The 25,128-nt window shown below is 48.1% G+C and overlaps 1 protein-coding gene across 2 annotated transcripts in view; it reads right to left on the bottom strand.

The window, feature by feature from the left end:
- Positions 1-25,128, bottom strand: part of HM13 (histocompatibility minor 13) — a 46,226-nt gene that overhangs the window by 16,374 nt on the left and 4,724 nt on the right. For both annotated transcript variants that reach the window (XM_058174638.1, XM_058174639.1), the window contains exons 2-6: positions 24,423-24,521; positions 10,932-11,014; positions 6,071-6,159; positions 3,594-3,679; positions 1,685-1,810 (exon numbers count right to left, since the gene is read on the bottom strand). In XM_058174638.1, coding sequence (XP_058030621.1) covers positions 1,685-1,810; positions 3,594-3,679; positions 6,071-6,159; positions 10,932-11,014; positions 24,423-24,521 — 483 coding nt within the window. The remainder of the gene's footprint in view (positions 1-1,684; positions 1,811-3,593; positions 3,680-6,070; positions 6,160-10,931; positions 11,015-24,422; positions 24,522-25,128) is intronic.

Here is a 25,128-nt window from a genome sequence, read left to right as displayed (position 1 = left end):
AGACGAAGCAGAAGACGCAGCTACAATGTTGTTTTCCAGCAAAGCTCAAACACTGTTGCTGGTCTTGTTTTAAGCCTTATGGGAGAAGCCAATCATCTCCTGGCCTTACTCCCAAGTCGTCCTCTTTGCTTGAGCTGCTCTTGCCTTCTGGCAGCTCTTCTCATGCGTGCATTAGGAACAGGCTCCTCCTGTTCCTCTGCCTCAGTACTGTCAGTCTCTGGAGGCTCCGGAGTCCGCACCTCACTTCCCGATGGCCCTGGCCCCACCTCAGCCTCATCGCTGTCCGACTCCGTTCGTTGCCAGCTCCGTAGGCTGCTGACAGACCACAACACTACAAGACTGGAGGTCCTCACACCGACCGCCCTTCCAGGTTCATGGTTCTCAGGATCCCATTCCACTCCTTCTCCCTAGGTAAAGGTTCCCCTTGCACGTACGTGCTAGTCGTTCCCGACTCTAGGGGGCGGTTCTCATCTCCGTTACAAAGCCGAAGAGCCAGCGCTGCCCGGAGACGTCTCCGTGGTCATGTGGCCGGCATGACTCAACGCCAAAGGCGCACGGAACGCTGTTACCTTCCCACCAAAGGTGGTCCCTATTTTTTCTACTTGCATTTTTTTTATGTACTTTCGAACTGTTAGGTTGGCAGAAGCTGGGACAAGGAACGGGAGCTCACCCCGTTACGCAGCACTAGGGATTCAAACCGCTGAAGTGGCGACCTTTCAATCGACAAGCTCAGCGTCTTAGCCACTGAGCCACTGCGTCCCTCCTCCCTGCCTACCACCAAAAGTCTGGTGCACCACAATTCAATTCTGTTTTTTCCAGACCGGCTGACTTTCCAAAGCCAGACAGGTCCTTGACAAGGAGCTTGGGTTAAGGAGAAGCTCCTGCAAACTGTATAGGAGATGGTGAGTTCTAGTCTGGCCTTAGGCATGAAAGCCAGCTGGGTGACTTTGGGCCAATCACAAGGAGAAGGTGAGATCTAATCCTGCCTTAGACATGAAAGGCAGCTGGATAATTCTGGGCCAATCACCAGGAGACAGTGAGTTCTAGTCCCGCCTTAGGTGTAGAAGCCAGTTGGGTGACTTTGGGCCAATCACCAGGAGACGGTGAGTTCTAGTCCCACCTTAGACATGAAAGGTGGCTGGATAATTCTGGGCCAATCACTAGGAGATGGTGAGTTCTAGTCCCACCTTAGACATGAAAGGTGGCTGGATAATTCTGGGCCAATCACTAGGAGATGGTGAGTTCTAGTCCCATCTTAGACATGAAAGGCGGCTGGATAATTCTGGGCCAATCACTAGGAGACGGTGAGTTCTAGTCCCACCTTAGACATGAAAACCACCTGCATGACTTTGGGCCAATCACCAGGAGGCGGTGAGTTCAAGTCCTGCCTATTTTAGGCATGAAAGCTGGCTGGTGACTTTGCGCCAATCACTGGGAGACGGTGAGTTCTAGTCCCGCCTTAGGCACGAAAGCCGGCTGGGTGACTTTGGGCCAACTCCTCTTTCTCAGCCCAACCCACCTCACAGGGTTGTTGCTGTGGGGGAAAAAATTCATCCGCCACCTTGAGTTACTTATAAAAAAAAAAACAACGACGAAAAAGCAGGATGAAAGGCTAATAAATAACGATGGTTTTGTCCGCAGGACCTGCTGAGCCTGGGGAGGAACGGCAGGAGCAGAGGCCTACCCAAAAGACATCGTAGATGAAGAGGCCTCCAAGCAGGATACAGCCCGTGCTGACGTTGTTCAGGTGTAACAGCTCCACCCCGTTGAGGGAGAAGGCCAGGCCAAAGAGGTTGTTGGCAATCCAGTGCTGGGAAAAAAAAGAGAGAGAAGAACTACCATGAACCATGCTCCCCCACCCACCCCCAGCCCACATCCCACCCCCTCAGTCCGACAGCAATGCAGCCCTTTCGTTCTGCAGATCCTTCTTTTTTATTTTATTTTATTTTATTTACATTTATATCCCGCCCTTCTCCGAAGACTCAGGACGGCTTACAGTGTGTAAGGCAATAGTCTCATTCTATTTGTATATTTACAAAGTCAACTTATTGCCCCCCCAACAATCTGGGTCCTCATTTTACCTACCTTATAAAGGATGGAAGGCTGAGTCAACCTTGGGCCTGGTGGGACTCGAACCTGCAGTAATTGCAGGCTGCTGTGTTTTAATAACAGGCTTCTTACAGCCTGAGCCACACCGCTGTCTGCTGCCTGCTCAAGCTGCCCAGCCTCGGAAAAACTAGAATAGGAAGGGAAGGTCTTCTAGTCCAGGGGTCTCCAACCTTGGCAACTTTAAGACTTGTGGACTTCAACTCCCAGAGTTCCTCAGCCAGCTTTGCTGGCTGAGGAACTCTGGGAGTTGAAGTCCACAAGTCTTAAAGTTGCCAAGGTTGGAGACCCCTGTTCTAGTCCAACCCCCAGCTGAACCAAGAGACCCTGCCCCATTCCAGACAAGTGGCTGTCCAATATCTTCTTCAAAACCTCCAGGGAAGGAGATCCCACAACTTTTAGTGGCAAGCCGTTCCACTGGTTAATTGCCCTCACTGTCAGGAAGTTTCTCCTTATTTCTAGTTTGCTTCTCTCCTTGATTAGTTTCCACCCATTGCTTCTTCTCCTACCCTCAGGTGCTTTGGAGAACAGCCCGACTCCCTCTTCTTTGTGGCAACCCCTGAGATATTGGAAGACTGCTATCCTATCACCCCTAGTCCTTCTTTGCATTAAACTAGCAGAACACTAATAACAGAGTTGGAAGGGACCCTGGAGGCCTTCTAGTCCAACCCCCTGCCCAGACAGGAAACCCTACACCATTTCAGACAAATGGTTATCCAACATCTTCTTAAAAACTTCCAGTGTTGGAGCATTCATGACTTCTGGTGCAGTGGTGAAATTCAAAAATTTTCCCTACCGGTTCTGTGGGCATGGCTTAGTTGGTTGGGGTGTGTGTGTGTGTGGGTGTGGGTGTGTGTGTGATGTGATTGGGTGGGTGTGGCCAACTTTTTTTTACCTTTTTAAATCATTTTTTAACTAAGAGAAGTTTTTAAAAAGTTCCAATGATCAGCTGTGCCCATGATCATCAGAACCTCTTTTTTTTTTTTACTTCTTAAAGCATTTTTTTACTACCGGTTCGGGCAAATAGGCCTGAACCGGTATCATTTCACCCCTGTTCGGGAGGCGAAGTTGTTCCACTGATTAATTGTTCTAACTGTCAGGAAATTTCTCCTTAGTTCTAAGTTGCTTCTCTCCTTGATTAGTTTCCACCCATTGCTTCTTGTTCTACCCTCAGGTGCTTTGGAGAATAGCTTGACTCCCTCTTCTTTGGGGCAACCCCTGAGATATTGGAACACTGCTATCATGTCTCCCCTAGTCCTTCTTTTCATTAAACTAGACATACCCAGTTCCTGCAACCGTTCTTCATATGTTTTAGCCTCCAGTCCCCTAATCCTCTTTGTTGCTCTTCTCTGCACTCTTTCTAGAATCTCCACATCTTTTTTGTATCGTGGCAACCAAAACTGGGTGCAATATTCCACGTGGGGTCTTATCAAGGTATTATAAAGTGCTACTGACATTCCACCTGCCTCGCCAGCAGGTCAGCTTACCTTCCTCAGCAGGTACCAGACACCTACAACGCTGCTCATGGCCAGGCAGACGAGATCCTTGGTGTCGAACTCATAGTTCACAATCTCTGCAACGAGACAAATATATATATGTTTTCTGAGGTTTTCGCGGGTGTTTGTATGTAGGTCTTTGGTTATTTGGGTTTTCTCCCGCGTAAAATTGGAAGTGTCTTGGCGACTTTTCGACGAAGTCTCATTCGTCATCTTCAGGCTTCAGCTTCATGCTTCTGGGAGCAATGTGTGATTGCAGCTGTTTCTTCCTAGCAGTTAAAAAGCTTTGCTGGCTGAGGGACTCTGCGAGTTGAAGTCCACAAACCTTAAAATTAGTCAGGCTAATTTTGAATAAGTTTTTTAAGGGTATTTAAATTGTGTATATTTGTATTGTTGGTTTTATTTTGCCTGTACACCGCCCTGAGTCCTTCGGGAGAAGGGCGGTATAAAAATCAAATTAAATAAATAAATAAATAAATAAAGTTACTAAGGTTGGAGACCCCTGCTCTGGTTGGTACCTGCCAGCCTAGTTGTGGAGGACATGAATAAAGTATGGATGGGAGTGTGCGTGCATTTAAAAAAGAGCATGTATGTATGTATGTATGAATGTATGTATGTATGTATGTATGTATGTATGTTGTTGTTAGTTGCAAAGTTGTGTCCGACCCATCGCGACCCCATGGACAACGTTCCTCCAGGCCTTCCTGTCCTCTACCATCCTCTGGAGTCCATTTAAACTCATGCCTACTGCTTCAGTGACTCCATCCAGCCACCTCGTTCTCTGTCGTCCCATTCTTCTTTTGCCCTCAATCGTTCCCAGATTCGGCTCTTCTCCAGTGAGTCCTTCCTTCTCATTAGGTGGCCAAAGTATTTCAGTTTCATCTTCAGGATCTGGCCTTCTAAAGAGCAGTCAGGGTTGATCTCCTCTAGAACTGACTTGTTTGTTCGCCTTGCAGTCCAAGGGACTCGCAGGAGTCTTCTCCAGCACCGGAGTTCAAAGGCCTCAATTTTTTGGCGCTCAACCTTCCTTATGGTCCAACCTTCACAGCCATACATTGCAACTGGGAAAACCAGTATGTATGTTTGTGTATATAAAAGACAGGGCAGGAGAGAATAACTTTATCTGACCAAATGTGATTGGACACACAAGGAATTTATCTCTGGTGCTTAAACTGTCAGATTACAGATGATTACAGATTACAGATGACCTACAAGGGGGTAGGTCATATATCAGAGATCATAGTTACAATCATTAATCGTAAGTCATAACAATAATTGATAAAATGAGAAGGATAATAGCAATGCAGACCTACCACATGGGTAAATATCCTTAGGCTTAAGACAGTGCTGTGGGAATTAGGTGTTTAGCAGAGTGATGGCAAAGGAAGGAAAAATGTCTTTCTGTCTAATTGTTTTGGCATGCAATCTCACATAGATAGATAGATAGATAGATAGATAGATAGATAGATAGATAGATAGATAGACAGACAGACAGACAGACAAGCAGATGGGTGGGTGGATGGATGGATGGATAGAGATAGATAGATAGATAGATAGATAGATAGATAGATAGATAGATAGACAGACAGACAGACAGACACAAAGATAGATAGATGGAAGAGAGAGAGAGTTGATGGATGGATGGATGGGTGGATGATGGGTGGATAGAGATAGATAGATAGACAGACAGACAGATAGATAGACAGGCAGATGGGTGGATGGATGGATTGATAGAGATAGATAGATAGACAGACAGACAAATAGACAGACACAAAGATAGATAGATGGAAGAGAGAGAGATGATGGATGGATAGTTGGATGATGGGTGGATAGAGATAGATAGATAGATAGATAGATAGATAGATAGATAGATAGATAGATAGATAGATAGATAGATAGACAGACAGACAGGTGGATGGATGGATAGAGATAGATAGATAGATAGATAGATAGATAGATAGATAGATAGATAGATAGATAGATAGATAGACAGACACAAAGACAGATAGATGGGAGAGAGAGAGAGATGATGGATGGATGCTTGGATGATGGGTGGATAGAGATAGATAGATAGATAGATAGATAGATAGATAGATAGATAGATAGATAGATAGACAGACAGACACAAAGAAAGAAAGACACAAAGAGAAAGAGAGAAAGAGACAGACAGATAGATGTTGCTAAGGAAGGAGATAGCTTAGAGTGGTAGGTAGGCAGACAGAGAAATAATAGGTAGGTAAGCAGATATGATAGATCATAGATAGATGGATGGATGGATAGACAGATAAAGAAATAGTGACTAATAAAGTTTTGCTCTTCTTTTAAATTCACTCCTTGGCTACAACACAACACAGCCAGGAAAGATGCCGAAAGCATTTGTTGCATGGCCCTACACAAGCAGACACACAAAGGCAGGAAACGAAGGTTCACAGAGGAAATTCTTTGGCTGAACAAAGGAACAAACTTACCTTCTTTTGCTTCTCCGGAGCCTTGAGTAAAAAGGAGTTGATACTGCTTGTTGGGAAAGTTGGTTGGGAAAAATTTATTCATCACGGGGCTGAAATGAGATCGGAGGAAAAGGAAGGAAAGAAAGGTGAAAAAGAAGGGAAGGAATCGTTGTTTTAAAAGGCATAACCAAGAAGGGCAGCGGTATGGAAGGAAAATCAAAAATCCCACAAAAATACCTTTATAAATCTAACGAAAGGAGTAGCAAATACTTAAGAGCGGTGTTTCTCAACCTCAGGCACTTTCAGGTGTGTGGACTTCAATTCCCAGAATCCCCCAGCCAGCATGTGAATAAATGTTAATCCGGGTGGACTTCAACTCCCAGAATTCCCCAGCCATTACCATAAGGTAGCTGAAGTTGTAAAACTCAAAAAGAGAATTATAAACATGGAAATCTGAAGCCTCACAATGATGCCATAACCTCTGAGTTAATTTAGCCATTACTTATTGATTAAGAAAATTTATATGGTCGCCCAATTCACTCAAGGTGACTGTGGGCAGCTTTCATTGGGCAGCCCCAAATACGAACCCCAGTAAACCCTCCCACCCCCATGATGAAAATCAAACCAGCCACTTGAGGGGCTCTATAACACTCTGGGGTCCCCAGGCTGTGGTGACCCAGGCCCAAGTAGGTAGTAGTAGACACAATCAGTTCAAAAACAAACAGACTTTATTAGAACAGCTAAGAATTAAACTCACTCTCAGCGTCGTCCAAACTAAATCAAAGCAAATCCTTCCTAACACAATTCTTCAATCTTATCACCAACCTTGGTCTAATTAGGCAAACTGCCAAAGGCTTTTCTTGGCAAAAGTCCAAAAGCAGAAGACGCCGACAAGAAATAAATGCAGCAAGACAAGGAGCAAGGCTATCAACGTTGTTTTCCGACAAGGAGCCCAAACGCCGTTGCTGGTCTTTTAAGCCTTATGGGAGGGGCCAATCATCTTCTGGCCTTACTCCCGAGTCGTCCTCTTTGCTTTAGCTGCTCTTGCCTTCTGGCAGCTCTTCTCATGCATGCATTAGGAACAGGCTCCTAATGTTCCTCTGCCTCACTACTGTCAGCCTCTGGAGGCTCCGGAGTCCTCACCTCACTCCCCGATGGCCCTGGCCCCATCTCTGCCTCCGACGCAGAGCCCTCATCCAGGCCTTCCCCAGCCTCCAGGACTGGCCCACGTTCTTCCTCAGCCTCATCGCTCTCTGACTCCGTTGCCAGCTCCACAGGCTGCTGGCGGACCACAACACAGGCCCCCTGGCAAAACCAGTTCTTTAGGGCCTTTATCGAGTGTCACGGGGAAGGCCACCACCGAAGAAGGGGTCCCACCAGATGGACCTCCTTTAGAGGAGCGGGCCCATAACATCTCCCACCTCCCTGCTCTGGTGGGGTTGGATAGATGTAACTTGGAAAAAATGGTCCTTCAAATACAATAAGGGGATTTAAAGGTGACAACTAGCACCTGGAATTGCATCACCGCAAACAAATCGGCACCCAATAAGAATTGTTTCTGGAGGGGTTTTGAAGCCCCCGAGGGCAGGACAAGAAGCAATGGATGGAAACTAATCAAGGAGAGAAGCAACCTAGAATTAAGGAAAAAACTTCCTGACAGTTAAGACCAATTCATCAGTGGAACTGCTTGCCACCAGAGGTTGTGGTTGCTCCATCACTGGAGGATTTTAAGAAGAAACTGGACAGCCATTTGTCTAAAACGGCATAGGGTCTCCTGCCTGAGCAAGGGGTTGGACTAGAAGACCTTCAAAGTCCCTTCCATAACTCTTGTTATTCTGTATTATTAATTTATAATCAACATTCTGGCTTGAAATTCTCCAGAAACAGCAGTGTTATCCCCCCTCCCCTCCACACAGCTGGGTGAGAGATCCCGCAGGATCAGGGTGTGGGGCTGTGCACCCCCATAAATTCCGTTCCAGGATTGCCAATCAAGAGTTTTCATTAATTGTACAAAGACCTTGCAAGATAATCCTTCATTTTTTGGTTGTTAAGGCACGGCAATGTTCGGGTGCATTTCAAGGTTTTGGTTACCACCTTCAAAGCGCTCCATGGCTTGGGGCCTGGGTACTTACGGGACCGCCTGCTGTTACCTCGTGCCTCCCACCGACCCGTACGCTCGCACAGAGAGGGACTTCTCAGGGTGCCGTCCGCCAAACAATGTCGGCTGGCGGCCCCCAGGGGAAGATTCTTCTCTGTGGGGGCTCCTACTCTTTGGAATGAACTTCCCCCTGGTTTACGCCAAATATCTGACCTTCGGACCTTTCGCCGCGAATTGAAAACATACTTGTTTGTTCGCGCGGGGCTTTCTTAGACTGTTTAGATTTTGAATTTAAATTTTATTTAAGTTTTAAATTGGGGTTTTTAGATTTTAAATATTTTAATTTTCCGGCCAAATTGTATAATAAGTTTTTTAATTTAGTTTTTAATTGTACATTGTTTATTTTTATCTTGGCTGTACACCGCCCTGAGTCCTTCGGGAGAAGGGCGGTCTAGAAATCTAATAAAATAAAATAAATAATAATAAAATAATAAACTGAGTAAGCCAACGCTGAGCCTTGTTTGGCACCTGGAGATCAAAATGAAGCTTTGAAAAAAAAAACTCGTTTTAAAAGGCTGGGACTCTTTTGTTTTCAACGGGGAAAGCTGGCCTCCAAAGTTGTCAGATGTTTTCCACCCACATGTAAATATTCTCATTCGTGGCTAACGGAGAGGAAGCTCAGCAGCCAGAAATGGGTGCCCATTTCCCATCTGATAAGGCGGTTAACTATTAAACTTAAGTCTCTGCCAGGATTTTGACCTTTCCTTTATGTGCCAATAATCAACTAAGCTTTACTTTACTTGCAGATGATGGGGCCTCCAAAACTTTTTTCAGCTTTCACTCAGCCCAAAGACATAAATTTTCTGCGCTGGTAGAGAAGTGAAGAAACCTATCTAACAAAATGAAATTCAACGTAGAGAAAAGTAAAGTCCTACACTTTAAATAGCCAGAAAGGTATAAAAAGGATATTTCAGGAACGGGATGAGCATGACTCACTTAGTACAGGTAGTCCTCGAGGTACGACCATAAGGGAGCCTGCCCATCATGGCCGCAAGTCATGACAGTCCGCGTATCAAGAAAAAGCAAAAGTACGCATACTGACTGGGTGAAACCAGGCTTAATAGAAGGAACTGTGAGAGGGATCTTGGAGTCTTAGTGGACAACCAGCTAAATAGGAGCCAGCTGTGTGCAGCGGCAGCCAAAAAAGCCAATGCAATCCTAAATTGCATTAACGGAGGGATACAATCAATATCAAGGGAGGTACTAATACTACTCTATAAAGCCTTAGTAAGACCACACCTAGAGTATTGCATCCAGTTTTGGTCACCACACTATAAAAAAGACATTGAGACTCTAGAAAAAGTGCAGAGAAGAGCAACCAGGATGATGAGGGGACTGGAGGCTAAAACATACCATGAATGGTTGCAGGAACTGGGCCTGGCTAGTCAAGTGAAGAGAAGGGGAGACAAGATAGCATCTTCCAATATTTGCGGGGCTGCCACAGAGAGGTGAGGGTCAAGCTATTTTCCAAAGTACCTGAAGGCCAGACATGGAATAATGGATGGAAACTGATCAAGGAGAGATTCAACCTGGAAATAAGGAGGGATTTTCTGACAGTGAGAACCATCAACCCATGGAACAGAAGTTGCCTTCAGAAGTTGTGGGAGCTTCATTCCTGGAAGCTTTCAAGACGAGACTGGACTGCCATCCGTCAGAAATGATTTAGGGTCTCCTGTTTGGGCAGGGGGTTGGACTAGACGACCTACAAGGTCCCTTCCAACTCTGGTAATCTGTTAAATAGCCAGAAAGGTATAAAAAGGATATTTCAGGAACGGGATGAGCATGACTCACTTAGTAGAGGTAGTCCACGAGGTACGACCATAAGGGAGCCTGCCCATCATGGCCGCAAGTCATGACAGTCCGCGTATCATGTAACCGAGCTGTTTTTTTGGACATTATTTTTGCAGCCGTCATTAAGTGGCTGCTGCGGTCATTAAGCAGACCAAAGGGTTTGTTTAAAAAGCATTCTTGTGTACCAGGTGTGTTTCGGTGTATACAGGTAGTCCTCGACTTATGATGGTAATAGACTTTGTCCATAAGGCATGACAGTCATAAGGCGGTTCACATGAAGGACCTGATTTTGTGACTTGTTTTGTGGCGGTCATTAAGGGAGTGCTGCAATTGAAAAAGCAAAGGCCACGGTCGTAAGGTGAATGAAGCAATCTTTAAAGCAACTGACGCAGTCGTTAAGCGAACCAATGTGGTGTTTTTGCCGAAAACTACAAGCAATTGCCAGTTTTTGGCAAAAAAAAAATGTCGTAAAATGGGGACATGTGACCACAGTGACATAAATGGGGGCTGACTGTAGGGCACCCAAGTGCAGGGGTGTTAGAAAGGGGGTTATAACTACCCTTAAGGACGTCTGTCATAGGCCTCATGTTCTGTTCATTTTTTATTTCTTTTTACGAAGCAAAAGCTTATTTTATCTGTTTCGCGTCGCTCGAGACAGTGAGACAGGCCACGTATCAATTTCATTAATAAACGAATTTACGGGCATTACAAGCTTTTTAGATGTTTTGCACTCACAGTACATTGTGTTCTTCACACTTCTTTATCTGATGGTGTGGGACAGGGCGAGGATCCTTCTTTTCTCTGTTTCGCGTCGCTCGAGACAGTGAGACAGGCCGCGTATCAATTTAATTAATAAATTTCCTGGCATTACAAGCTTTTTAGATGTTTTGCACACTCACAGTACATTGTGTTCTTCACACTTCTGGTCTTTACCTGATGGTGTGTGACAGGGCGAGGATCCCAAGGACGAAGAAATACATGGAGAGCAACAGGTTGATATATTCTTGGGAGAAGATCTAAGAGGCAAGACAAAACCAGGCGAGGTGAAACTTTGGGTTTCCCAACGACACAAATGACATCGTAGAAGCACACTCCCATTTTTATTTTATATATTTTGAGCAAAATCAGCCAGCCAGCTCATCAAAAGCTCTTTCAGCTTAAATAATAAATAATATAATAATAAATAATAAACTAATATATTGTATTAAATAATAATATAAATAATAAAAGTATTTATTAGTTAAGTTTACTTTACTGATGAGCCCTGTGGCCGTATCAAAGTGCAGAGTTTCAGACACAAATTATTACTAAAATCTGATAAAAACAATTTAAAATGGAATTGGAATAAAATATGATTATAAATGAAATTAAAATAAAATACAATTTAAAATGAAATTGGAATAACATACAATAATTTAATATTTTTATTTATTTATTTATTATTTAAATTTGTATACCGCCCTTCTCCCGAAGGACTCAGGGCGGTTCACAGCCAAGTAAAAATACATAATACACTATAAATACAATTAAAATACTATTAAAAAACTTATTAAATTGGCCAGAATTAAAATTTAGAAGTAAAACCCATTAAAAACCCATAAACTTAAAAAAAACTAACCCAGTCCAGCGCAGATGAATAAGTGAGTTTTAAGCTCACGGCGAAAGGTTCGGAGGTCCGGAAGTTGACGGAGTCCTGGGGGGAGTTCGTTCCAGAGGGCGGGAGCCCCCACAGAGAAGGCCCTTCCCCTGGGCGCCGCCAGACGACACTGTCGCGCCGACGGCACCCTGAGGAGTCCCTCTCTGTGAGAGCGCACGGGTCGGTGAGAGGTATTCGGTAGCAGCAGGCGGTCCCGTAAGTAACCCGGCCCTATGCCATGGAGCGCTTTAAAGACGTTCACCAACACCTTGAAGCGCACCCGGAAGGCCACAGGTAGCCAGTGCAGCCTGCGCAGGATAGGTGTCACTCGGGAGCCACGAGGGGCTCCCTCTATCACCCGCGCAGCTGCATTCTGGACTAACTGTAGCCTCCGGATGCCCCTCAAGGGGAGCCCCATGTAGAGAGCATTGCAGTAGTCCAGACGAGACGTCACAAGGGCGTGAGTGACTGTGCACAAGGCATCCCGGTCTAGAAAGGGGCGCAACTGGCGCACCAGGCGAACCTGGTGGAAAGCTCTCCTGGAGACGGCCGTCAAGTGGTCTTCAAAAGACAGCCGTTCATCCAGGAGAACGCCCAAATTGCGCACCCTCTCCATCGGGGCCAATGACTCGCCCCGACAGTCAGCCGCTGGACTCAGCTGACTGTACCGGGATGCCGCATCCACAGCCACTCCGCCTTGGAGGGATTGAGCTTGAGCCTGTTTCTCCCCATCCAGACCCGTAGCTTCCAAACACCGGGACAGCACTTCGATAGCTTCATTGGGGTGGCCCGGTGGAAAAGTACAGCTGGGTGTCATCAGCGTACAGCTGGTACCTCACACAAGCCACTGATGATCTCACCCAGCGGTTTCATATAGATGTTGAACAGAAGGGCGAAGAATCGACCCCGCGGCACCCCACAAGTGAGGCGCCGCGGGCCCACCTCTGCCCCCGTCAACACCGTCTGCGACGGTCGGAGAGATAGGAGGAGAACCACCGATAAACGGTGCCTCCCACTCCCAATCCTCCAACCGGCGCAGCAGGATACCATGGTCGATGGTATCGAAAGCCGCTGAGAGGTCTAATAGGACCAGGGCAGAGGAACAACCCCTATCCCTGGCCCTCCAGAGATCATCCACCAACGCGACCAAAGCCGCCTCAGTGCTGTAACCGGCCGGAAGCCGGACTGGAACGGGTCCAGATAGACAGTTTCCTCCAGGTGCAGGGAAACTGATATGCCACCATACTCTCTACAACCTTCGCCGGCGGGTTGGAGACCGGACGATAATTACCTAAAACAGCGGGTCCAGGAAGGCTTCTTGAGGAGGGCCTCACCACCGCCTCTTTCAAGGCGGCGGAAAGACTCCTCCAACAAGGAAGCACTCGTAATCCCTGGAGCCAGCCTCGTGTCACCTCCTGAGTGGCCAGCACCAGCCAGGAGGGGCACGGGTCCAGTAAACACGTGGTGGCATTCAATCTACCCAGCAACCTGTCCATGTCCTCGGAGTCACAGGGTCAAACTCATCCCAAACAACATCACCAAGACCGCCTCAGATGCCCCGTCCGAATCGCCACAATTTTGGTCCAGGCCGTCCCGAAGCTGAGCGATTTTATCGTATAGATAACCGTTAAACTCTTCAGCACGTCCCTGCAACGGGTCATCCCGCTCCCCCTGGTGAAGGGGGGAGCGGGGCACCCGAAACAGGGCAGCTGGGCGGTTATTTGTCGGCGGAATGAGGGAGGAGGCGAGCAACGCCGCTTCCCTCAGTGCCACTAGGTAGGTCCTAGTATAGGATCTAACTAGTGTCCGATCAGCCTCTGAACGGCTGGACCTCCAGGAACTCTCTAGGCGCCTTCTCCGCGCTTTCATCTCTCAGCTCCTCGGAGAACCAAGGAGCCGGTTGGGATCTGCGCCGGGTCAGAGGTCGCAGAGGCACGACACGGTTCAAAGCCCCAGCCGCAGCCCGTTCCCAGGCTGCGGCTAGTTCCTCTGCCGTGCCGTGAGCCAGACCCTCAGGGAATGGCCCAAGCTCCGTCCGAAACCTCTCTGGGTCCATCAGGCGCCTGGGACGGTACCAACGTAGTGGTTCCGTCTCCCTGCGGTGTTGGGTAGCGGTCAGAAAGTCCAGGCGAAGGAGAGAGTGATCTGACCATGACAAAGGTTCTGTGACTATATCTCTCAAGTCCAGATCCTTCAGCCACTGACCAGAGATGAAAATCAGGTCCAGTGTGCCTCCCCCGATGTGAGTAGGGCCATCCACTACTTGGGTCAGGTCCAAGGCCGTCATGGAGGCCATGAACTCCCGAGCTACTGTCGATGACGGGCCGGCAGATGGCAAGTTAAAGTCCCCCATGACTAAAAGTCTGGGGGTCTCCACTGCCACCCCGGCAAGCACCTCCAGAAGCTCGGGCAGGGCGGCTGTCACGCAGCAAGGAGCCAGGTACGCGACCAGCAAGCCCATCTGACATCTATGACCCCACCTCACAAAGAGGGATTCACACCCGGCAATCTGAGGTACAGTGGTCTCCTTCGGCTCTAGACTCTCTTTAATAATAACCGCCACCCACCACCCCTACCCTGGGCCCTCGGCTGATGGAATGCACGGAAACCCGGTGGGCACATCTCGACCAGGGGCACGCCCCCTTCAGTGCCCAACCAGGTCTCCGTAACACCTATAATATCCGCGGCACCCCCCTGAATCAGATCATGTATTAGGGGGGCCTTATTGGCCACGGACCGTGCGTTGCATAACATCAGACGAAGGCCCAGGCTCTGAGGGTCTTGACCATCCGGGGAACGGGAGAAGTCAGGGGGATCGGGGCACGCGATCGCCTGTATACATCGAACGCGTGACCCCCTAAACCGATGCGATCCCCCCCTTCCGCCATATCTGCCTCCCACTTACCGTGCAGATGGACTCACCTCACACAAAGGAACACACTTCCCCCATAACCTCCGAACCCATTTGATAGTCGCCATGAGCATGTGCTGGAACTGGTTTCTCCCGACGGGCTACCCCATCACCCGCCCTAACCTCCCACCCACCCCAACCCAGACCCGTCGGTTTCCTCCCCTTAAAATTTCCATTAAAACTCCCACTTAAAAAACGGTTAAAACAATTAACTAAAAGTCCCCTAAGCCTCCTAGATTTAGCATGCCAGCTCTCGGGGTTCCAAAACCCGTCCTCAAGGTGGGCCCTCGATAGTGAGGAGGGCCAGACCTGCGAGAGAGGGGAATCTCGCAGGGCAAGAAGGTCCGCAGTAGAAAATCTTCGCATAATAAAGTTGTGGTGCGATTAGCAGCCCATCCAGCCGGTCCAGATGTCATTTCAGCAGAAGTTCCACGCCCAACAGTATAGGCCCTGGCTCCAAATAAGCTAGCCACTCTCCTCCAGTCCACATATATAGATAAATAAAATAGGATAGAATTGTATTTCGGTGCCACCCCTATTTATTAGTTCTTTCTTTGTAATCCCTGCTTTATTATTATTATTTTTTGCAAATAACTCAAAGCAATGAACATCTCCAACACAAATTCTAGGTACAGAAAGCAGCAAAGTTCCTGTTGAACAAAATGTTTTGGTAAGAGCTTTAGGAGACAACAACAAAAAAATGTCCACATTTCTTTCTTTCAATTGATTTTAAATAATCACAGGAAAAGAAAGGAACAAAACGCAGAGATAACCAGGGTAGAAAGACATACAGTATCGAAGGAAAACAAAAACGTTAACAACTGATTTTAAAAAGGTGACAAAAATACAGCGGACCAAAGGAAAAAAAAAAGTGTTATAACAATAATCAGTTTCAATTCTATTTATACTTATCTAATGCAAATGTTATGCCAGCATGTATCTTATTTATTTCTCTTAAAGGCTTATATAACTATCGTGCTTTTGTAAAAAAAAAAAAAACCAGCTGTATTTTGCAGAAAGTTCCATATTCTGTATTATAATCCATACAAAGTCTACATCGCTATTGTCGTGTCCCACTCCTCCGCTGACGGCCGGGTCAGGGAAATCCGAATCAGGCGTGCCTCTGCAGCTCTGCCAAAGTCCTAGCAAAGTCCTCAGGGCAGGCAGGAGACCAGAAAGTGACTTCAGCAAGATATGTTTAGACTTTGCCTGACTCAGAGAATGCCAGAAAGCAGATCCTTTATATAGGCCATGGGGTGTGGCTCCATGACTCAGCACTTATCCAGGCCTGCCCCTCCCTTCCTTCTGACGCCTCCGCCTATCAATTCTTCTGAAGCGAGGGTCACTCCAATCGGCAGCTGTTGGTAATAGACCTTCCTCAGGCTCACATGCTGTGGAGGAGGGGGAGGGGTCTAGTTGCTCCGCTTGCCTGGGCATGGAGCCAGAGCTAGGGGCTGGAGATACTTGCTCTTCTTCAGCCTGTCTGGGCATGGAGCCAGGGCTGGGGCCGGGAGGCATGCTAGGACATTCTTCAGCGTTCGGAAGCAGATAAGAAGGCCCCGGCTGTGGTGGTGAGATTGGACGAGACACAACAGCTATCATAGGAGGGGAGCAACAGTTTCACATGACGCTACTACTGGTTCACCCACCCGCGCGCACTCACTTCGTGTGTGCGTGCGTGCCTTCCGTGCATGTGCCCGGCCTTCCGCACATGGGCTTTGCTCATGCATCCGCCCACAAAAATGTGCCTAAATAGGTTGGCATAGAGCCAGAGCAAGTGGACGGGCCCACCTGTGATTTCTGCTACCGGTTCGGGCGAACCGGTCTGAACACCACCTCTGGAGATGAGTATAGTCAGGTCTCTGATCCATTGAGTGAATGGCCCATACATTTATTTCTTCCAATGTTGCAATATCAGTCTCTTAGCCGTAGTACAGCTGGTCCTTGACTTACAACTGGTCACTTAATGACCCGTTCGAAGTTACAGGTAGTCCTCGACTTACGACCGGCAACTGAGCCGCAAATTTGTGAGTTATTTGTTAAGTGTGAGTTTCGCCCTTTCTTGCCACGGTTGTTCGGTGAATCACTGCACTCCAAGGAACCCCACAGTCCTTCTCCCCCTCTTGGCAAACTACACGTTCCTTTTTCTACTACTGATAATGTTCCCTAGCTGGGTCATAAAACATCGGCAAGCTCAAGGGAGCACCAAGTGGGTCACACGGTCGTTAAGTGAATCCGGTGTCCCCGTTGACTTTGCTCTTCAGAAGATGATCACGTGACCCCAGGACACCGCAACCGTCATAAGTATGAATCTGTGGCCAAGCGTCCGGATTTTGATCACGTGACCCCAGAGACGCCGCAATGGTCGTTAAGTGTGAAAAACGGTCATAAGTCGCTTTTTTCAGTGCCTTTGTAACTTTGAACTGTCACGAAATTGTTGTACGTCAAGGACTGGCTGTATTTGTTAAGTGAGCTTTGCCTCATCTTGCGACCTTTCTTGCCATAGTTGTGAATCACTGCAGTTGTTAAGTTAGTAACACAGTCGTTAAGTGAACCCAGCTTCCCCCATTAACTTTGCTCATCAGAAGGTCGCAAAAGGGGGCTCATGGGACCTCCAGGGACGCTGCAACCGTCGTAAATACGAGTCAGTTGCCAAGTATCCAATTCTGCAATGGTCGTAAGTGTGAAAAACAGTTATAAATCACCTTTTCAGTGCTGTTATAACTTCAAGTGGCCACTAAATGAATCCCGGCTTGTAAGTCCAGGACTACTTGTACAGTATTTTAATGTTTTCTAACTTTGTTTTATCATGTTAATACCTTATCCCACTAGACTTGAAATCCTAGGCTTAGAAAACTTGGAACTCCGTCGCCTTCGACAAGACCTAAGTTTAACTCACAGAATCATCTATTGTAATGTCCTTCCTGTCAAAGACTACTTCAACTTTAATTGCAATAATACTAGAGCAACCAATAGATTTAAACTTAATGTCAACCGCTTTAATCTAGATTGCAGAAAATATGACTTCTGCAACAGAATCATCAGTGCTTGGAATACTTTACCTGACTCTGTGGTCTCTTCCCATAATCCCAAAAGCTTTAACCAAAAACTTTCGACTATTGACCTCACCCCATTCCTAAGAGGACCATAAGGGGCGTGCATAAGCGCACAAACGTGCCTACCGTTCCTGTCCTATTGTTTTTCTTTTCTTCTTCCTATATATGTTTATATGTGTATATACTATATAATCTTTTTGTATGATGTTGTGACAAAATAAATAAAATAAAATAAATAAATAAATGTTACAACAGGCCCACATTCAGGTGACACCGAAGTGGGCGGCCGATAAATGCAATCAATAAATCAAATTAAATAAATATAGAGCTAAGAGGGAAGTGAGCCAATGAGGAAGTTCCATTCTGATGGGGATCCCAGGCTCCTTTGCGGCTCGGTGCCTCAGTTTACCATCCCAAATGCCAGCCTCTCCGGGCACAGAACAAACCCCCAAGACAAACAAATCCAAATTGCAAAGGATATTTCCGATTTATGCCACGCGGTGTGTTTTGACAGGCAATCAGGTTAACACCCAGGTATTACAAATGGTTTACGCCATTATTTTCAAGAAATAATATACTTCTAATTTCCTGTTCTGCAGTTTATACTCTCCGCACCCCCGTACATTAAATCTGTTTAGGACCCTAGTGCAAGAAACAATAATAATAATCTGCAAACAAATAATAAACGAGATTAAGCCACTAGCGACGCCTGATTTTACAAGGCCTGGCCAGCTGTTTGCTCTGCGTAATTTACCTCTCTTTCCCTCTGAAAATGAGAACCCATTTGGGTATCTAGACGATCCTTGAGAAAGCTCACTCGTCTTCCACAGGCTAACCTGTGCAGCTGGGCGTCCTTAAAACACATCAGAAAAAAACACCCAGCGACGTTTTCATTCCCACAATGCATCAGTAGGATGGAGGGGAATTCTGGGAAACAAAAATGGTGGCTCTGCGGGGTCCTTGGTGCTCTCTTGAGTTTGGTCGGTTGTCTTGCAGACGTTTTATGAGCCAACTTGGTAACATCAATCCTCCCACCACCACCCTTCTAGCACTGATGATGTTACCTAGTTGGGTAATGAGATGTCTGTAAGAAAACCACCCAGCTCAGAGAGCTCCAAGGATCCCACATTTGCCGTCCTCCTCTTTGCAAACTCCATTCCCTTTTCTACTACTGATAATGTTCCCTAGCTGGGTCATAAAACATCTTCAAGAAGCACCCAAGCTCAGAGAGCAGAAAGGACCCCTCAGTCCTTCTCCTCCTCCTCTTCCATCTCCTCCTCCTCCTCCCCCTTCTCCTCCGCTTCCTCCTCTTCCCTCTCTTCTTCCTCCTCCTCTTCACCCCCCTCCCTTCTATCACTGATGATGCTACCTAGTTGGGTCATGAAACGTCTGCAAGAAACCAACCAAGCTCAGAGAGTACCAAGGATCACACAGTCCTCCTCCTCCACACACCCCATTCCCTTCTAGCACTGATGATGTTCCCTAGTTGGGTCAAGAAAGGTCTGCAAGAAAGCAGCCAAGCTCAGAGAGCACCAAGCACCCCACAGTCCTTCTCCTCCTCCTCTTCCATCTCCTCCTCCCCCCCCTCCGCCTCCTCCTCTTCCCTCTCTTCCTCCTCCTCCTCCTCCTCCTCACCCCCCTCCCTTCTAGCACTGATGATGCTACCTAGTTGGGTCATGAAACGTCTGCAAGAAAGCACCCAAGCTCAGAGAGCACCAGGGACTCCATAGTTGTTCTCCTATTCCCTTTCTACTTCATTCTGCAAAGCCCACACCTTTTTAACACTGATGATGTTCCTCAGTTGGGTCATGAAACATATGCAAGAAAACCATCAGCTTTGACTTGAAAACCATCGGGCTTCCCCGTTGACTTGAGGTCACAAAAGGGGATGCTGCGACTGTCCTAAATAGCATCCGAATTTGGATCACGTGACCGGGGAAGGGAATGCTGGAATGGTCGCTAAGTGTGAAAAACGGTCCTGAGTCACCTCGTCATGTCCCACTCCTCCTCTGACGGCCGGGTCTGGGAAGTCTGTATCCAGCGTGCCCACGAAGCCTCTGCAGCTTTGTCAAATTAGACCTCTCAGCGGCTTTTGATACCATCGACCATGGTATCCTGCTGCGCCGGTTGGAGGGATTGGGAGTGGGAGGCACCGTTTATCGGTGGTTCTCCTCCTATCTCTCCGACCGGTCGCAGTCGGTGCTGACAGGGGCAGAGGCGGGCCCCGAGCCGCCTCACTTGTGGGGTGCCGCAGGGGTCGATTCTCTCGCCCCTTCTGTTCAACATCTACATGAAGCCGCTGGGTGAGATCATCAGTGGGTTCGGTGTGAGGTACCAGCTGTATGCGGATGACACCCAGCTGTACTTTTCCACACCGGACCACCCCAACGGCCATCAAGTGCTGTCCCGTGTCTGGAGGCCGACGGGTCTGGATGGGGAGAAACAGGCTCAAGCTCAATCCTCCAAGACAGAGTGGCTGTGGATGCCGCATCCCGGTACAGTCAGCTAACCATGGCTGACCATCGGTGGCGAGTCATTGGCCCCGATGGAGAGGGTGCGCAACTTAGGCGCCTCCTGGATGAACGGCTGTCTCTAGAAGATCACTTGACGGCCGCCTCCAGGAGAGCGTTCTACCAGGTTCGCCTGGTGCGCCAGTTGCGCCTTTCTGGACCGGGAGGCCCTATGCACGGTCACTCACGCCTCGTGACGCCTCGCCTGGATTACTGCAACGCCTCTACATGGGGCTCCTTGAAGGGCATCCGAGGCTGCAGTTAGTCCAGAATGCGGCTGCGCTGGTGATAGATGGAGCCCCGTGGCTCCCGTGATAACACCCATCCTGCGCAGGCTGCACTGGCTACCTGTGGCCTTCCGGTGCGCTTCAAGGTTTTGGTGACCACCTTTAAAGCGCCCATGGCATAGGGCGGGTTATTTACGGGACCGCCTACTGCGACCAGATACCTCTCACCGACCCGTGCGCTCTCACAGGAGGGACTCCTCAGGGTGCCGTCAGCTAGGCAGTGTCGTCTGGCGACGCCCAGGGGAAGGGCCTTCTCTGTGGGGGCTCCCACCCTCTGGAACGAACTCCCCCCAGGACTCCGTCAACTTCCAGATCTTCGGACCTTCCGTCGCGAGCTTAAGACTCATTTATTCATCTGCGCAGGACTGGCTTAGATTTTTTAAATTTAGAGGGGTTTTAAATCGATTTTAATATTTATATTTCTATTTTTAACAATTGGTATTATTAACTATTGGCATTAGAATAAGTCTTTTAATGATTATTTTAATTTGTATATTGATGTTTTTTATATGCCTGTAAACCGCCCTGAGTCCTTTGGGAGATAGGGCGGTATATAAGTTTAAATAATAAATAAATAAATAAATAAAATTCCTGTCAGAGTCCTCAGGGCAGGCAGGAATCCAAGGTGTGACTTCAGCAAACCAGATGAGACTTTGCCTGACTCAAGGAATGCCAAAAAGCAGATCCTTTATATAGGCCATGGGGTGTGGCTCCATGACTCAGCACTTATCCAGGCCTGCCCCTCCCTTCCTTTTGCTGACGTCGCCTCTCCATTCTCCGGAAGCGGGGATCTGTCCACTATATCTTTTCGTCCTGCTGCTCAGCTGCCGGCAACTCTAGCTCGTGGCTAGCTTCGTGCTCACACGCTGTAGGAGGGAGGTTTATTTGCTCAGTCTGTCCGGGCATGGTGCCAGGGCTGGGGGCTGGAGGCATGCCAGGCCATTCTTCTTCACTATCAGTCTCTGGCTCAGATAGCAGGAGATGGGAGGGGCCCGGCTGAGGAGAGGAGGGCGGGCGAGGCACAACACTCCTTTTGTTTCCAGCCCTGTTGTAATTTCGAACGGTCGCTGAACCAAATGGTCATAAGGAGAGGACTACCTCCGCGGTACAGCCGGCCACCGTTCCTCATTTCTTGTGGTTATTCCCAGGAGCAGCCTCCCTCCAGGCTTCTGTCTTCCAGAACAGCTTTCTAAATACCTGGAGATGCAAGCCACCGTCTTGCAGGAAACATGAATTGCCAATTAACGACGCATCCTGGCCTCAGGGCGCAGGCCTCGATGTGGCCTGGGACTGGGAAAGGAGCTGCCAAACAGCGACGAAATCCAGTTCGGTTCAAACATCTCATGGAGGACGTGAAGCTGCAAAAGGGCTGGAGAGGGGGAAATGGGGATCCTCCCCTTCCCACCACCCGGGAAGCATGGTATTGGCTGGAGGAAGCCAGATTTGTCTAGAGGTTAAGGCACTGGACTGGAAACTGGGAGACTGTAAGTTCTAGTCCAGCCTTAGGCATGAGAGCCGGCTGGGGGACTTGGGCCAAGCACCAGGAGACGGTGAATTTTAGTCTCGCCTTAGGCACAAAAGCCAGCTGGGGGACTTTGGGCCAATCACCAGGAGACGGTGAGTTCTAGTCCTGCTTTAGTAGTGAAAGTCGACTGGGTGACTTTGGGCCAATCACCAGGAGACGGTGAGTTCCATTGCTGAATAGTGAAAGCCGATTGGGTGACGTTGGGCCAATCACCAGGAGACAGTGAGTTCTAGTCCTGCTTTAGTAGTGAAAGTCGACTGGATGACTTTGGGCCAATCACCAGGAGACGGTGAGTTCTATTGCTGAATAGTGAAAGCCGATTGGGTGACGTTGGGCCAATCACCAGGAGACGGTGAGTTCTAGTCCTGCTTTAGTAGCGAAAGTCGACTGGGTGACTTTGGGCCAATCACCAGGAGACGGTGAGTTCTAGTGCTGAATAGTGAAAGCCGGCTGGATGACTTTGGGCCAATCACCAGGCCAATGTGAGTTCTAGTTCCTGACTGGGGAATTCTGGGAGTTGAAGTCCCCCCATCCTCAAACTGCCAAGGCTGAGAATCACCGTCTCTTACAGTAAATTGGAGGACTAAGATATGCAAAATGCCTTCCTAGACAACAGCCACGAGGCCACCTCCCTACATTTACATTATGGATTATAAAATATTTTTAACTTTTCCTGTTTGCATCTGGCAATTTTTCCCGATCTGCCCGAGGAACTGCTCTTGAATATTTTATTATGTATCGCTGAACTCACGCAAGCGTCGAAACGCAGCGGTCTCACATCAGATTGTCGCTTCTGCGCCTTTCCCTGCTGGCCTACCTGCTAATTGAAGGCTAGTTTATTTTATAACTCAGTTGCTTGAAGTTGGTTATTTGCTTTTCATGCAATTTGCGGTTCTGCTTTCACTGAAAATAATCCACCTTCGCTTTTGTTGCACAATTGTTGTCACGCTAAAAACCCTGCACAAACTTTAAAAAAAAAAGCTAGGAGTAACCGACCTATAATTATCTGCTGCTTTCTTGACTTTTAGGAAACCCAATAGCTGCGTTCCTCTGAATGAAACCAATGCCTCCAGCACGTGGCAGACCAAACCAGACCAAGCAGTTAAAAAAGTGACGTTAGGTTTGCCCTCCAGAACTATGAATTCCTGTCTAACGGAGGGTTGGAAAAACTTTCCTCCATCTCCAAGAGGAACTGCAGTCCTCCCTGGTCACAGGATAAAAATATTGATTAGCTGCAAAGCAGAGGAAAACTGAAATATAAACAGAGCAAACCCCACTCCTCCCTCCTTAGCACTGATGATGTTCCCTAGTTGGGTCATGAAACGTCTGCAAGAAAGCAACCAACCAAGCTCAGAGAGCACCAAGGACCCCCACAGTCCTCCTCCCCCACACCCCTTCTCTTTGCCTCCTCTTCTTGAACTCTTCCTTAACCCTGAACCCTTCCTTCCTTCTCGCACTGATGATGTTCCCTAGTTGGGTCATGAAAGGCCTGCACGAAGACAACCAAGCTCAGGGAGCACCATCGATCTTGCAGTCTTCTTCTTCTTTCTCCTCCTTCTTTCTAGCACTGATGATGTTAGCTAGTTGGGTCATGAAACGTCTGCAAGAAAACCACCAAGCTCAGAGAGCACCAAGGACCCCACAGCCCCTCCTCCTCCTCCTGCTCCCTTTCTCTTCGTCTCCTCTCCCCTTCTTCACCACTCCGGGCTCCCTTCCAGCACTGATGATGTTATCTAGTTGGTGTCAGTTTTGGAAGGCAATTTTCTTTTTTGCTTCTTAACTGCCACATATTTTAGCTGGGGAAGTTGGGAGGGGGTTGTTGTTGGAGCGGTAGAAAGTTAGTCATAACAACATTCCATATTCAAGGACATCCAGCGTCTGATGGAGACTGCCTGAAGATTGTATCCAGCTGAGTGTGAAGAGTTGATTGGACAATGTGATGAAGTTGTGGGTGTGGGGCAGGGCTGTGAACTGTCAACTGGGTGTAGAAAATCTAGAAGCTTTCAGTTTCGGGTTTTCCCAGCTGTGCCAACATGACATCTCTAATAAATTGGAACTTTGAGGAACCTCAAGGCTCAGAGCTTTATTTTGTTGGGGTGTTCCTTGGAACCCCAACAATTGGGCCATGAAACTTCTGCAAGAAAGCAACCAAGCTCAGAGAGGACCCCACAGTCCTCCTCCTCCCCCACACCCCTTCTCTTTGCCTCCTCTCCTTCCCCATTCCTCCTCCTCTATTCCACACTCCTCCCAGCACTGATGATGTTACCTAGTTGGGTCATGCAACTTCTGCAAGCAAACTTCTGCAAGCAAACAACCAAGCCCAGAGATCACCCATCACACCACCTCCTCCTCCCTCCTCTCTGCAAACCCCACTCCCTTCCAGCACTGATGATGTTACCGGGTCAGGTTACGAAACGTCTTGCAAGAAAAGAACCAAGCTCAGAGAGCACCGAGGAGAAGCAAACTGCCCCACCCAGGGACCTCTGTTGCTGTACTTACTTTGAAGAAGAGATAGAGGCCTAGGAGGGTACAGCTGGCAACGATAGGAAAACGGGCCGCATCTCGGCTTGTGATGGTCTCTGGCATATCCGAAGCATTCTAGAAGAGAAACAAGCCAGGATTGAGACCCACCCCGGGTGTAGCAGGCAGAAGCCAGGATTTCGCAACGCCTCTCAAAACCAGCCCACCTCGGTTCGAATCCGTAGTGCAGGTCTCTTGCATGAGCAGGGGGTTGGACTAGATGACTTCCAAGGTCCCTTCCAACTTTGCTATTGTATATACCAGGGGTCTCCAACCTTGGCAACTTTAAGACTTGTGGACTTTAACTCCCAGAGCTGGGAGTTGAAGTCCACAAGTCTTAAAGTTGCTAAGGTTGGAGACCCCTGGTATATACACATCAACTGATCCCCCCTCCTCATTCCACAGCAGAAGTTGTGGCGTGAGGTAAGCAGTCCGCACACACCCCGAGGGTTGCGATTGTCGGTTTTTACAGTCCTCGGCTGTCATTTTTTACAGTCCTCGCAGCTCAAGAGAGGCATCCCTGCACAAGGACCGGTGGCAAAATTAGCCGCTTGGCAGGAAGGCACCAGGGTGGGAGCTCTGCCCCGCTACACGCAAAACAGCTGTTTTCATTGAACTTTTCCTGCTTTCTGATTTAATCTGAATATCCTGCTAAATATCCCTCTCGCGTCGCGGCGCTTGCCTG

The sequence above is a fragment of the Ahaetulla prasina genome, chromosome 3 (genome assembly GCF_028640845.1).
Source record: "Ahaetulla prasina isolate Xishuangbanna chromosome 3, ASM2864084v1, whole genome shotgun sequence".
Taxonomy (NCBI): domain Eukaryota; kingdom Metazoa; phylum Chordata; class Lepidosauria; order Squamata; family Colubridae; genus Ahaetulla; species Ahaetulla prasina.
The sequence above is the reverse complement of the archived record's forward strand: the minus strand, read 5'-3'. Positions and strand labels throughout refer to the sequence as shown.